A 14986-nucleotide genomic window follows, 5' to 3' on the forward strand; every position below is an offset into this window, starting at 1 on the left:
AGGCACAATTTTTGTGAAAGTTGTGCCGCTGGATATTATTGTCAATGCACCACTAATAACATACTGGCTATTTTACTTTCTGTATGAATATCATGACAAAACTGTCAGATATGCTGTAACAGATGTGTGACTTCTAATGAGTAGTTTAGGCATAAGAAATGTGATTGCTAAGAGTGTTGGGCCAGTAACTGAAAGGTAAATGGTTCGAATCCTTGAGCTGACTAGGTGAAAAATCTGTTGATTTGCTCATGTAAGTCACTCTGGATAAGAGCATCTGCTAAGTTACAAAAATGTAGAGTTAGCTTTTCACAAGTCTAATTCAATGGAATAGTCACTGTAGTCATTGTCTGGTGTTGACGTGGTGACAAGTGGGTCTTCCAGAGCTGCCGGCCCATTGCAGACAATCTCCTGCTACTCCAGTCTGGTGTCGCTCCTAAACTGGTCCACATACGTGACTTCTGACCTGTCCCTTCTGCTGGATCTATGAGGTAGTAATGGGTATGACATAATGATAAGAACGCAACAATAAGTCAAAAGGTCTTTGAAATCCAATACAATTCTTAGTGAATGGCTGACAATTATAATTCATGTTTGAACATGTTCCTACTTTTAGTATAACTGTTAAAGTGGTCAGGCCAGAGGAAGGGTTAGGGTTAGAGGTGGAGGGCAACAGGCAAACGTGTCATGTCCCATCACAAGACTATGCTCATGTGGCTATTAATCACTAGTCACCTACTCTAGTAAAGGGGAAATGAATGCCCATTGACAACTCTCCTGTTGGCTGTTATTTTGCGCCAAGGGATGGTAGAGAGGAGAAAGGAAGAAACTCTTCCCCCTGCAAAGACAATCTTACATGGGTTTACAGAGGAACTTCTGTCATTAAACCTGTTTCAATCAGTGTAGACGCAATGTTCCATGGAAACCTTATTTAATGCCAGAACAAATCCTAGGAATGGTTTGGTATTATTGCAGTCTACTAAAGACTAACGCCCTGCTTGCTTACTGCAAGCGTTACTAATACACGCCCTCTCAAAGCAGCTCTCCATTGAGGAAGTTTGCACATGCATCTACTGTCCATATCCTGTGGCCTAATACACCCGCACCACCACAGAGAACAATGAATCCATCAATTCAATAGAAAATGAATGTTTGTTGGAATTTTCCCCTTCACAAAGATGTACAGTTTTGAAGTTATTAAAGCTGTCTCCTTATAAATACCTATTTCCTTTGTAGTGTGGGAGGATAGGACTTTCAAGGACAGAAGGCAAGCAGAAAGTTTCAATAACGGAACTATGAAAGGCAGCTCTTATGAACTGAGGTTGACGCACTTCCCTCTCCAGTGGACTGGAGAGAGAAAAGCAATGTTCAGTGGTGGAATGGTACAGAGCGGTATAACAACCTGCACTGTCCGTCTCCCAATGCCCAGGTGCACCATAAATATCCAGCTGCACCTTCCTCTGCTCTGGGAATTGTAACGAGGTTATTCTAGTCTTGGCAAACAGGCGTTAATAATGTAAACAGTTGCAGGCATAGCTTTTAGTCAGGCAACATTGGTAGATTCTTGACACTGATACAAAAACATTGTGCTAAGACCACTTTTTGGTGGTGGTATAGCCGTGAAGCAGCAAAAGTATAAATTGCTGTGCGTGGAGAGAATAAACCTTTGGTACATTGTAGTTGCACTGTACTGCTAATATTGTGCCCAGGGGTATAGAGGGAAGAGCTTGTTAGGGTGTGCTTTTGATTTGACAGGGTGAAACGTTCCATGTGAACACACAAGTATGAACAGTGCAGGTTCCTCTGAAGCGGACAGGTAAATCTGATGCTTCATCAACCTTATGTCTACCTTCTCTGTCAAGCTACACCCTATCCTAAGGCATGACGTCTATAATGGGATATATCAGGTATTGCTAGATTACTGTACACATAGAATGATGATGAGGGGTCCATTGTTTCATGACTCTGCTCTCTAAGGGGTATGGTCTGTGATCTTGCAACCTTTATAATGTAGCAGTAGCCACACCATAGTCCTAATTGTAGGTTGACTGAAACCTACTGTACATAGCTACTCCCATTCTAACTTTGATACTATAGTTATAATCATGTCATTAAATATAGGATACCTCAGAATAATCATTCTATGAGTACACTAAAGGTTATGGTCTGCAAGGGGTATAAGGTCTTACAACCTTTGAAATGTAGAAGGCCTGGGTTAATAGCATTGGCATACTTGAACGCAACATAGGCCTAATTATAGTAGGTCGACTTTGATAATAAAGTTTTTCTACCCATAATCTGAGATTTTAGATGTACGGTCTATGCGTGGTCCCTTGAATAACTTTTTGCATAGTAAAATGAATGGGATGCTCTTTTTTCAATGCAATGGAGTCAACTTTCCTTGAGATGAGGCGCACGGGGCTTGCATTGTACCAGAGGCGGAGGGATGGGTCTATGAAGGGTCTTGTTTCCAATTCTGTGCTGAGACGCGGGCGGAGTAACAGCAACCACTGAGGAGGATCAGTGGAAAATGTATAGATAGGCTAACCGTAAAGAAATATTAAACCATACTTGGCCGGTCCGTGTTTAGTGGGGAATGGTTATGAGACTGGAAGCGATGCAACGTTCTAATGTGCAGGAGTAGCGTTCAAAGTTTAGAGCCCAAGTTTACAGAACAGAAGCTTGGACATTGTAAGCGCTGGACGGTCATGACGAATGAGAATCTGTGGCGATAACAAGGTTTCATCTGTTTCCACTCTGCATCCTTGGATCAATTACGCGCGTGTGTATTCGTTTAATTTCAAGAATGTGTGCGATACAGAGTGCGAGGAGTACTATAGTGCGAGGACCGTAACGACTCTAATGTCCAATTACAATCTAAAGTTGTAAAAATGCACGCAGCTACCAGCCTCTCAATGGTCAGTTTTCTAAGTTTTGGCTACCTATCCATGGAATGGACCAAGCCGAATAAAGTGGAGGAGCACACTCAAAACGATGCCTCTATTACGTTTGAGCCCAAACAACCACCACACATCATATTCATACTGACGGATGACCAAGGCTTCAATGACATAGGTTATCACAACCCGGACATTCGTACTCCAACTCTAGACAAACTTGCCTCCGAAGGGGTAAAGCTGGAGAATTACTACGTTCAACCTATCTGCACTCCGTCACGCAGTCAGCTGATCACGGGCAGGTAAACATAAACCTATACCTAACGTAGCAGACGTAAAAATAACCTAGTATAACCTCAGTTTGCGTCAGCATCTGGCTACCATTTTTTAGCACTTCCTAAAGCCGACTGGTTGAAGGCAATATGTCGATATGCACTTAAGCAAGTCACGTAAACAGCGTCGCTCTGGATAAGAGATTCTGCAGAATTAAGAACATTTTAGTTTTTCTCTTGATCACAACGTTACACTTATTGTTTTATGAAGGCTACATTTTTATCTGTAATTACGGTGTACATCCAGGTGAGGAATTACAATGTAGTTTCCTAATTATACACCTATTTATTGATAAACTACATAAAGTTGTGATGCATCACATCATGATCAAGATGCAGGGTGCGTTTAGAGATAAATATGCGCATGTTACAATGCATTCCATTATTAGCCAAGTGGTGTTCCCCATAGGGCCTCAGAGTCAGAACAGTACAATGCCCTTACTCACGTAGAGTACCTAGAAATGTCTCCCCCAGACCCGGAAACAACTGTTGGTATGTAAAAGGTTTGCACTAATGAGCTGTCCATAGGGATCTTCATCCAGTGTAACACAGAACCACAGCAACATTTACTGGAATACTCCTGCTGGCAGCTATAGTCAGTCATAACAGATGACTTAGCCATAACAGATGACTTAGGTGTGCTTCTACACCTGCATTGCTTGCTGTTTGGGGTTTTAGGCTGGGTTTCTGTACAGCACTTCGAGATATTAGCTGATGTACGAAGGGCTATATAAAATAAACTTGATTGATTGATTGATGATCATTCATAAGTCAATAGGAATTGTCAGTAAATGTTAACATGGGAAACAGGGTAAACCCTGGCTGTCCTGTAAGTCTCAGAAAACCATTACACAGACATTGAACGGGGTTTGAATACATATACAATAGAGGTGAGGGATACGTCCATATTCCACATAGTCATGCACTTAGTGTACTTTACCAGGAAAGAGCTGTAAATTGTTGGGGAAGATAAATGCTGTAGATAACTCGCTTTCTACCACAGGTACATGAGCAGAAACATCTGTTGTTGAGATGGACTGTGGAGAGCTGCAGGGCGAGAGGCCAGTATTGTGAAACAACGGTTGAGGGCTGCTTCATCTGCTCAAGCAAGCAGAGACCGGATAAACACAACCATATGAGCGCCAGCGTAGGAAGAGAATTGAAAATGAACGACACAACGCTTGGATGGAGTCCTTGTCTCCTCAGAGTAATGTACCTAAAACACACATTATGTTACCTCTATTGAAGTGCTCAGAGAAGGTTGTACTTATTGATATGCCTTAACGTCTTTTAAAGTTCACAGTCTTATCGAGAAAATGTAGGGTTGCAAAATATTTTTGGGTGAGAATGAATTACTAGGAATCTCAGTTGTGGCGTTTGCTTGAAGTACTTTTCAGGAGTGGTGATGTTGGCATATCACACAGCTGCTGCTGGGCTGCAGCCTGAACAACAGCTGTGGGGCCATCAGAGCACTGTGTGTGTGTGTTATGAGGTCGGTTGGTAGCCTGTCACTAGGGGAACAGTTCAACCTAGATCTGGATCTCCAGAGCGTTTGAAAGGAGAGTGTAATTAGCTGTTGTCTCCCTGGCAACATCCAGGTAATGAACAAGAGCAAGAGGAGGTGATGAACAGACAGGAGCAACACACTTGTTTTTTAGGCTGAGGAGTGAGGACATGACACACGATCTTACTGAAAGAGAATAATAGCGTAATAGCCATCCACCCGACATCTAGAAACAGGCCCATTTACGGTTAGAGATGGGAGTGAGGGAGGTAGGTAGGGAGGTAAGGAGATAGGGAGGGAGGGAATAGAGCCGTGGAATGTTTCTGTGTAGGCGTGTGTATATCTGCACTGCATCACCCTTTACATCAACTCTCAGTAGACCCTATCACCACATGCTCATTCAGACCCAGTGTGGGTTGTAGGAGGAAGGGGCTCATTCAGACCCAGTGTGGGTTGTAGGAGGAAGGGGCTCATTCAGACCCAGTGTGGGTCAAAGGAGGAAGAGGCTCATTCAGACCCAGTGTGGGTCGAAGGAGGAAGTGGCTCATTCAGACCCAGTGTGGGTCAAAGGGAGGAAAGAGGGTCATTCGACCAGCTGTGGCGTTCAAAGAGGAAAGGCTATTTTAGACCCAGTGTGGGTCGAAGGAGGAAGAGGCTATTCAGACCAGTGGTGGGTCGAAGGAGGAAGAGGCTCATTCAGACCAGTGTTGGGTGTAAAGGAGGAAGGGCTCATTCAGACCCAGTGTGGGTCAAGGAGGAAGGAGGCTCATTTAGACCAGTGTGGGTTGTAGGAGGAAGGGCTCATTTCAGACCCAGTGTGGGTCGTAGGAGGAAGGGGCTCATTCAGACCAGTGTGGGTCATGAGGGAAGGGGTCATTTCGAATCAGTGTGGGTCGTAGGAGGAAGGGGCTCATTCAGATCACGTGTGGGTTGAGGAGGAAGGGGCTCTTTAGACCCAGTTGTGGGTCGTAGGAGGAAGGGGCTCATTCAGACTCAGTGTGGGTTGAGGGAAGAGGCTCATTCAGGACCCAGTGTGGGTCGTGAGGGGAAGAGGCTCATTCGAACCAGTGTGGGTCGTGAGGGAAGAGGCTCATTCAGACCCAGGTGTGGGTCGAAGGAGGAGAGGCTCATTCAGGACCAGTGTGGGTCAAAGTGAGGAAGAGGCGTCATTCACCACCGCAGTGGTGGTCGTGAGGGGAAGAGGGTCATTCAGACCCAGTGTGGGTCAAGGAGGAAGAGGCTCATTCAGACCCAGTGTGGGTCGAAAGGAGGAAGAGGCTCATTCAGACCCAGTGTGGGTCGTAGAGGAAGAGGCTCATTCAGACCAGTGTGGGTCAAAGGAGGAAGAGGCTCATTCAGACCCAGTGTGGGTCAAAGGAGAAGAGGCTCATTCAGACCCAGTGTGGGTCAAGGAGGAAGAGGCTCATTCAGACCAGTGTGTGGTCGAAGGAGGAAGAGGCTCATTCAGACCAGTGTGGGTCGAAGGAGAAGAGGCTCATTCAGACCAGTGTGGTGTGGCGCGAGGAGGAAGGGCTCATTCAGACCAGTGTGGGTCAGAGGAAGAGGCTCATTCAGACCCAGTGTGGGTCAAAGGAGGAAGAGGCTCATTCAGACCCAGTGTGGGTCGAAAGGAGGAAGAGGCTCATTCAGACCAGTGTGGGTCAAAGGAGGAAGAGGCTCATTCAGACCCAGTGTGGGTCAAGAGGAAGGGCTCATTCAGACCCAGTGTGGGTCGAGGAGGAAGAGGGCATTCAAGACCCAGTGTGGGTCAAGGAGGAAGGGCTCATTCAGACCCAGTGTGGGTCGAAGGAGAAGGGGCTCATTCAGACCCATGTGTTGTAGGAGGAAGGGGCTCATTCAGATCCGCAGTGTGGGTTGTAGGAGGAAGGGCTCTCATTCAGACCCAGTGTGGGTTGTAGGAGGAAGGGGCTCATTCAGACCCAGTGTGGGGTCGAAGGAGGAAGGGGCTCATTCTAGTGATCCCAAAGTTTGGGTTGTTAGTGGAGGAAGGGGCTCATTCAGACCCAGTGTGGGTTGTAGGAGGAAGGGGCTCATTCAGACCCAGTGTGGTGGTTGTAGGAGGAAGGGGCTCATTCAGACCAGTGTGGGTTGTCAGGAGGAAGGGGCTCATTCAGACCCAGTGTGGGTCGAACGGTCGAGGAGGTAGGGCCTCATTCAGACCATGTGGGTGTAAGGAGGAAGGGCTCATTCAGACCCAGTGTGGGTCGTAGGAGGAAGGGGCTCCTTCAGACCCAGTGTGGGTCGAGGAGGAAGGGGCTCATTTAGACGCAGTGTGGTTGTAGGAGGAAGGGTCATTCAACCTCAGTGTGGTTGTAGGAGGAAGGGTCTCATTCAGACCCAGTGTGGTTGGTCGAAGGAGGAAGAGGGCTCTTTCAGACCCAGTGTGGTCGTAGGAGGAAGAGGCTCATTCAGACCCAGTTGTGGTTGTAGGAGGAAGGGGCTCATTCAGACCCAGTGTGGGTCGAAGGAGGAAGGGGCTTCATCAGACCCAGTGTGGGTTGTAGGAGGAAGGGGCTCATTCAGACCCAGTGTGGGTCGCAGAAGGTGGAAGGGGCTCATTCAGACCCGTGTGGTCGAAGGAGGAAGGGCTCATTCAGGGACAGTGTGGTCGAGGAGGAAGGGGCTTCATCAGACCAGTGTGGGTCCGAAGAGGAAGGGGCTCATTCAGACCACGTGTGGGTTGTAGGGGAAGGGGTCATTCAGACCCATGTGGGTGAAGGAGTGAAGGGGCTCATTCAGACCCAGTGTGGGTTGTAGGAGGAAGGGGCTCATTCAGACCCAGTGTGATTGCAGGAGGAAGGGGCTCATTCAGACAGTGTGAATTGCAGGAGGAAGTGGGGGGAGGGGTGGGGGGGGGGGGTGGGTGGGGTGTGGGGGGGGGGGGTTGGGGGGGGGGGGGGTGGGGGTGGGGGGGGGGGTGGGGTGGGTTGGGGGGGTGGGGGTGGGGGGGGGGTGGGGTGGGGTGGGGGGGGGGGGTGTGGGGGTGGGGTGGGGGGTGGGGCGGTTGGGGTGGGGGTGGGGGGGGGGGGGGGGGGGGGTGGGGGGGGGGGGGGGCGCGGGGGGGGGGGGGGGGGGGGGGGGGGGGGGGGGGGGGGGGGGGGGGGGGGGGGGGGGGGGGGGGGGGGGGGGGGGGGGGGGGGGGGGGGGGGGGGGGGCGGGGGGGGGGGGGGGGGGGGGGGGGGGGGAGGGGTGTGGGTGGGGGGGGGGGGCGGGGGGTGGGGGGGTGGTGGGTGGTGGGGCGGGGGTGGTGGGGTGGGGGTTGGGGGGTAGGGTGGTGGGGTTGGCGGGGGGGGGGGGGGGGGGGGGGGGGGGGGGGGGGGGGGGGGGGCGGGGGGGGGGGGGGGGGGGGGGGGGGGGGGGGGGGGGGGTGTGTTTGGGGGGGGGGGGGGGGGGGGGTGGGGGGGTGGGTTGGGGGTGGGGGGGGGGTGGGGGGGGGGGGGGTGGGTGGGGGGGGGGGGGTGGGGGGGGGTGGGGGGTGGGTGGTGGGGGGGGGTGGGGGGGGGGGTGGGGGGGCGGGGGGGGTGGGTGGGGGGGGGGGGGGGTGGGGGGGGGAGGGGTGGGAGGGGGGAGGGTGGGGGTGTGGGGGGGGGGGGGGGGGGTGTGGGTGGGGGTGGGGGGGGTGGTGTGCGGTGTGGGGGGGGGGTGTGGGTGGGGGGGGTGGGGGGTGGTGGGGGTGGGGGGGGTGGGGGGGGGGGGGGGTGGGTGGGGGGGGGGTGGGGGTGGGTGTGGGTGGGGGGGTGGGGGGGGGGGGGGGGGGGGGGCGGGGGGGCGGGGGGGGGGGGGGTGGGGGGGGGGTGGGGTGGGGTGGTTGGGGGGTGGGTGGGGGGGTGGTGGGGGGTGGTGGGGTGTGGGGTGGGGGGTGGGGGGGGGTGGGGGGGCTGGGGGGGGGGGGGGGGGGGGTTGGGGGGGTGGGGGGTGGGGGGTGGTGGGGGTGGGGGGGGGTGGGGGGGGGGGGGGTGGGGGGGGGGATGGGGGGGGGGGGGGGGGGGGGGGGGGGGGGGGGGCGCGGGGGGGGGGGGGGGGGGGGGGGGGGGGGGGGGGGGGGGGGGGGGGGGGGGGGGGGGGGGGGGGGGGGGGGGGGGGGGGGGGGGGGGGGGGGGGGGGGGGGGGGGGGGGGGGGGGGGGGGGGGGGGGGGGGGGGGGGGGGGGGGGGGGGGGGGGGGGGGGGGGGGGGGGGGGGGGGGGGGGGGGGGGGGGGGGGGGGGGGTGGGGGTGAGGGTGGGGGGGGGCGGTGGGGTGGGGGGGGGGGTTGGGGTTTGGTGGGGGTGGGGGGGGGGGTGGTGGGGTGGGTGGGGGGTGTGGGGGGGGGGGGGGGGGGGGGGGGGGGGGGGGGGGGGGGGGGGGGGGCTTCATTCAGACCCAGTGTGGGTGAGGAGGAAGGGGCTCATTCAGACCAGCGTGTATTGGGGAATTTGCTTCAGTCTAGAGAATTGGTGGCTTTTCATGTGCAGGTAAGCTTGTTCGCAGTTAGTCGGATTGGCTAGGAGGAAGGGGATCTCCAGTTGTCAAGAGGAAGCATCAGTCGTGGGTTGTAGGGGAAGGCTCATTCAACCCAATGTGGGTCGTGAGCGAGGAAGAGGCTCATTTCAGACCAGTTGTGGTCGTAGGAGGGAAGTAGGCTTAACATTCAGACCCAGTTGTGGGTCATTAGAGGAAGGCTCATTTCAGACCAGTGGGTTCAAGGATGAAGAGTCGCTTCACAGACCCAGTGTTGCGGTCTGTAGGGGGAAGGGCTCATTAGACCCAGTGTTGCGTCAAGAGAGGAAGGGCTCATATACAGGACCCATGATGATGCTGGTGTCGAAGGAGCAGGGGCTCATTTCAGATACCCATGTGTTGGTACGTGAAGACAGGAACGAGCGCGCTCATTCAGACCCAGTGTGGTCGATAAAGGAGGAAGTGGGGGCTCATATTCAGACCCAGGTGGGTCAAAAGAGGAAGGGCTCAATTCGACCCGAGTGGTTGGGTCCAGGAGGAGGGCTCATTCAGATCCAGTGTGGTATAGGAGGAGAAGGCGTCATTCAGACCCAGTGCTGGCATCGATGCAGGAGGAATGGCTCATTCAGACCCAGTGTGGTATTGAGGAGAAGCTCATCAGACCCAGTTGGATCGAGAGGAAGAGGCTCATTCAGACCCAGTGGGTGTCAAGGAGGAAGTAGGACTCATCAGACCAGTGTGGATTGCAGGAGGAAGGGCTCATGCAGACCCTGGAAGGGGGTGCTTGTCTTGAGAGGAAGTGAGTGTGTGTCATGGCTTACTGCAGTTGCAGACCACCCAAATATCAGACCATGCAAAGAACCTTGGCGGCCAGTCAACAGTTATACAGGGACACGGTGCAAGTGTTTTAACGTGGTATAATGTAACTGAAGTACTACACGCTACTAAAAATAGGTAAATGTTCAAGGTTCATGAAAAATGCTATATTTTTTATGTAGAATGGTTTGGTATTTCTGTTAGTGGCRGCAGCACAGACATCGTAGTGTTCATTATGTAGTTCAGTAGGGGGCTATACTTGTTCTTCATATTTCTGCAACATTCCTTTTCTCACCTGTAACACTCTTATTAAAAAAGGTGCTAAAAGGGTTCTTTGACTGTACCCATAGGAGAACCCTTTGAAGAATATGTTTTGGTTCCAGGTAGAACCCTTTTGTTTCCTGGTAGAACCCTTTTGGTTCTAGGTAGAACTCTTTTGGGTTCCATGCAGAACCTTTTCCACAGAGGTTGTCATATAGGAACAGCCAAAGAATCCTTTTGAACTCCTTTTTTTSAACTCCTTTTTTTCCCTCGCAAAGTATGCCAGTAATACCCTTCTCCTTCCATTAAAGCAGACTCCTGGCAGAAAACAAATGCTTATGTTTAGATGAGTGGTTCCTTAAAGACTAATTAACTTCATTACTTGCCTTTTATGGCTTGAAAGCTGTAGTCAGGCTGTAAAACAAGCTTTGTCAACCACACTGTAATTAAATGGTTGGTAGAGCACAAACTACTTATCTGTAATGACAGAGTATCTTCAATAAGGGTTTTCTCAGCATCATGACTATATTTTGGAATCAGTTCCAGCTGAACGTGATTTGTACATAATCAATGAAGATGATTAAGATTTGCTATTGGATATTATTTCTCTTTACACAGATACCAGATCCACACAGGCCTTCAGCATTCCATCATCCGGCCTCGACAGCCCAACTGCCTCCCRCTGGACATGACCACGCTCCCACAGCGGCTGCAGGAAGCAGGGTACGCTACTCACATGGTGGGCAAATGGCARCTTGGCTTCTACAGGAAGGAGTGTCTGCCCACGCGCCGAGGCTTCCACAGCTACTTTGGCTCTCTGACGGGCAGTGTGGACTACTACACGTATGGTTCCTGTGACGGACCAGGCCTGTGTGGCTACGACCTCCACGAGGGGGAGACCGTGGCCTGGGGCCGTGGAGGCAAGTTCTCCACCCACCTCTACACGCAGAGGGTACGCAAGATCCTGTCCACTCARGACCCYTCCCGCCAGCCCCTSTTCATGTTCCTCTCTCTCCAGGCAGTCCACACGCCCCTTCAGTCACCCAAGGCCTACATCTACCCCTACCGCGGGATGGGGAACGTAGCCAGAAGGAAGTACGCAGCCTTGGTGTCCATCGTAGACGAGGCTGTACGCAATGTTACCTACGCTCTGCGTAAGTACGACTACTATCGCAACAGTGTGCTCATCTTCTCCACTGACAACGGTGCCCAGCCGTTCACTGGGGGGAGTAACTGGCCCCTACGGGGGCGTAAGGGGACCTACTGGGAGGGAGGGGTCCGTGGGGTGGGCTTCGTACACAGCCCACTGCTGCGTAACAAGCGGAGGYTCTCCAAGGCCCTCATGCACATCACTGACTGGTATCCAACCCTGGTGGGTCTGGCTGGGGGTAACGTGTCACTGACTGAGGGTCTGGATGGCTACAATATGTGGCCAACCATCAGTGAAGGCAAAGAGTCTCCACGCCTGGAYATACTCCATAACATTGATCCGCTCCATCGGCGCACTGGCCTGCCCCCATCTGGTTCTGGGCAGGAGGCCCAGCATTTGTGGGACACCGCGGTCCAGGCTGCCATCCGGGTGGGGGACTGGAAGCTGCTAACAGGGGACCCGGGCCATGGAGACTGGGTCCCACCACAGGTACTGGCCAACTTRCCCGGCAGCTGGTGGACCCTGGAGCGGACCACTGGAGGAACAGGGAAGTCTGTGTGGCTCTTTAACATCACAGTAGACCCCTATGAACGCAGTGACCTGGCGCTGCAGAGGCCTGATGTGGTCAAACAGCTGTTAGCACGTCTGGCCTACTACAACCGCACTGCCGTCCCGGTCCGGTTCCCAACTGACGACCCCCGGGCCAACCCAGACCGCAACGGGGGGGCCTGGGTACCTTGGGTCGGGGGGGACGAAGACGAGCAGAAATGGAACGGGGTCTACAAAAAGGGGAGGAATAAAAGGAAGAAGAAATGCAAGCTGGGTAAACTGAGATCCTTTTTCAAGAAACTGAATACAAGGATAATGTCCAATAGAATATGAGCTGGGAAAGTGAATGACACTCAGTCACATGTAGCCTTTAACAGGGTTGGGTAGGCTACTTTCTAAATGTAATCCGTTACTCCCCAATCCTGCCTATACATTTAACACTGCAACAATATTCTGAGCCAGCAATATCCGTTTTCATACCTGTGTTTGCGTGTGATAAGGGAAAATGATATTTACTATTGTGRATCTCTTTGTCTGTGGCTTTAGATGTTTTTGGATGTAAGACTATTGGGTTCTATGGTATTTGTTAAATGTTCCATTACATCTATATGTAGTGTGTAGCTAAGTGAATTGAACATGCTGCATGTATACTTTGACCTAATCAATTGTGGGTTAATGGACTACTAATTAACTGACCTGTTTTGGGAATGTTTTTGAGAATGTCTAAGAAATGAAACAACTTCTTATTTTTTTGTTGATAACCACAGAAAGTAACATCAGATTCTTCTTTACTTCTTTGTGATAACCACAGAAAGTAACATCAGATTTTTCTTTACTTCTTTGTGATAACCACAGAAACGACCCACTGGGCAAAAACTGGTTGAATCAATGTTGTTTCCACGTCATTTCAACCCCCTAAAAATCGATGTGATGATGTTGATTCAACGTAGAAAACTCATTGGATTCACAATAAGTCATCAACGTAAGGGCATTTAGTCTTTTTTACACCCAACCTTTAACCTAAATCCAATGACATGGTGACATTTTTTGTTGAATTCACATTTGTTGACAACTCAATCCTGATAACCACAGGATCTAACATCATATTCCTCTATATTTCTTTGTGATAACCACANGATCTAACATCATATTCCTCTATATTTCTTTGTGATAACCACAGATCTAACATCATATTCCTCTATATTTCTTTGTGATAACCACAGAAACTAACATCATATTCCTGTCATGACGTTGGCCTGATGGGGGAGGTTTATGACCCGCATAAATACCTTCCCCCTTTTTCCTCTCTGTACTCTACCGAGTTMACTCTAGTAAAGCCTTTGTTAACATTGAGAGAGAGTCTGGTGACATCAAAAGATGGGAAACGGAACCATATTTCMGTAATCCAACCAGTTGAAAATATGCGTTGGGACTTAATGAATATGATGTCAGTTCAGTTGGCGTCTGAGACATGATTACTGATGATAGGACGACATAAACTGTATCTTGGAAAATCTACACATTCAGGTTATCAGATTCACATGGAATTGTTGTGCAATTTAAATGTTTAAATATGAAACTCTTTGTGAAAAGATGAAATGTAATTTTTAGCTTCTTAATGAGAGAACGGTTTGTCAGAAGAACACCACTCTGCTCACTCAGAGGCCCCGCCCAAGTGAACAGACATGGGTTGTAAACTATGAAACACGCCCTTCTTTCACCACTATATAAACCCGTTGACGAAAATGTAACTTCCTGTTCCAAGGATGCGCAGACTTGAGGTCCCCACGTTGAAAGGACAAAGACCACCTACAGACATAAGCCAACCTCAGCAAGAACCTAACAAAATTAGCATCGAATTTCAATGTGAAGGTGACGACCTACACGCCGAAAGGATGAATTTCGACTATACCAGCCAGAATATYGCATGAGCTTAAAAGTATGGCAACTTGGTATGAACTTTTAACTCTTATTCACTGAAGAAGTGATACCTCCTAGCCYTTGCGTTAGCACAACAACTGTAGACGTGGGCTAGGAGAGGACGGACAGAGTATCCATTCTACCACGCTCCAGTTCACCACTAGACATTCTTCAGAGGAGCAGAGATCCATGCTGGACCAACCCGGCCGTCTATCTGCGACCAATCTACCGAAGCGCAGCTCAGAGTAAATATTTATTGCATTTTCCTTTTTCAAATGGGCGGTTATTTAGAATGCATAAGATTCTGTATTTACGATAGAGTAGCTGCCTACGTCCCGTTAGAGACATAACTTCTCCCCTTGTTCCTCWGTCTTCCCGCTCTTTCATTCAAAACCCAACCCCCTTTCTTTGTGTAACCAGCTGTCATATCTGTTCTGTCCGCTAGGGACGTTTTCCTTTATGACATKATTTGTAATCAATGTATGATACATTCTGTGTATATGTAATTCTGTGTGATTATTTAGGTATTTAGTCAATAAATAATMAAACCAAATTTTGTATTGCTGATTCAACTTGTTAGCCAGGGTTCGTGAAGATAACCAAGAATTTACAACTTTCAGATGAGACTAAATAAGGTGACAATTAAATATTGACTGCTATTGATGTAAAAGATGACTAGGTCTTGAAGAGTTTATTCGGAAGATAACAGCTCTTTAAACATTKTTTCGTGGTGCCCCGACTTTCTAGTTAATTACAGTTACCTGATTAGCTTAATCAGGTAATATTAATTACAGAGAAATAATTTTATAGAATAGCATGTCATATCACTTAATCCGGCATAGCCAAAGACACGACATTCCTCTATATTTCTTTGTGATACCTAAAGAAACTAACATCATATTCCTCTATATTTCTATGTGATAACCACAGAAACTAACATCGTATTTCTCTATATTTCTTTGTGATAACCACATAAACTAACATCATATTCCTCTATATTTCTTTGTGATAACCACAGCTAGGGTCTACTCTAGAGTTCCCCAACTGGTGCCAAACTTGGCCCGCAGGGGATTTTATTTGGCACCCCAAGTATTCTGAGACC

General features: G+C 50.6%; 1 protein-coding gene across 2 annotated transcripts; it reads left to right on the plus strand.

Annotated features, from left to right (window-relative positions):
• The first annotated feature begins 2448 nt into the window (after window positions 1-2448).
• arsib (arylsulfatase family, member Ib) lies at window positions 2449-14437 on the plus strand. 2 transcript variants are annotated; one of them, XM_023988290.2, is made up of 3 exons: window positions 3114-3196; window positions 4230-4438; window positions 10884-14437. In XM_023988290.2, exons 2-3 carry the CDS (start codon window positions 4362-4364, stop codon window positions 12295-12297), a joined length of 1491 nt encoding a protein of 496 aa, XP_023844058.1. In that variant the 5' UTR covers window positions 3114-3196; window positions 4230-4361; the 3' UTR covers window positions 12298-14437. The 2 variants fall into 2 exon arrangements, with proteins under 2 accessions (XP_023844057.1, XP_023844058.1); XM_023988289.2 differs by lacking the exon at window positions 4230-4438 and having other exon boundaries at window positions 2449-3196.
• Window positions 14438-14986: the final 549 nt, after the last annotated feature.

This window comes from Salvelinus sp. IW2-2015, linkage group LG5 (assembly GCF_002910315.2).
Source record: "Salvelinus sp. IW2-2015 linkage group LG5, ASM291031v2, whole genome shotgun sequence".
Lineage (NCBI taxonomy): Eukaryota > Metazoa > Chordata > Actinopteri > Salmoniformes > Salmonidae > Salvelinus > Salvelinus sp. IW2-2015.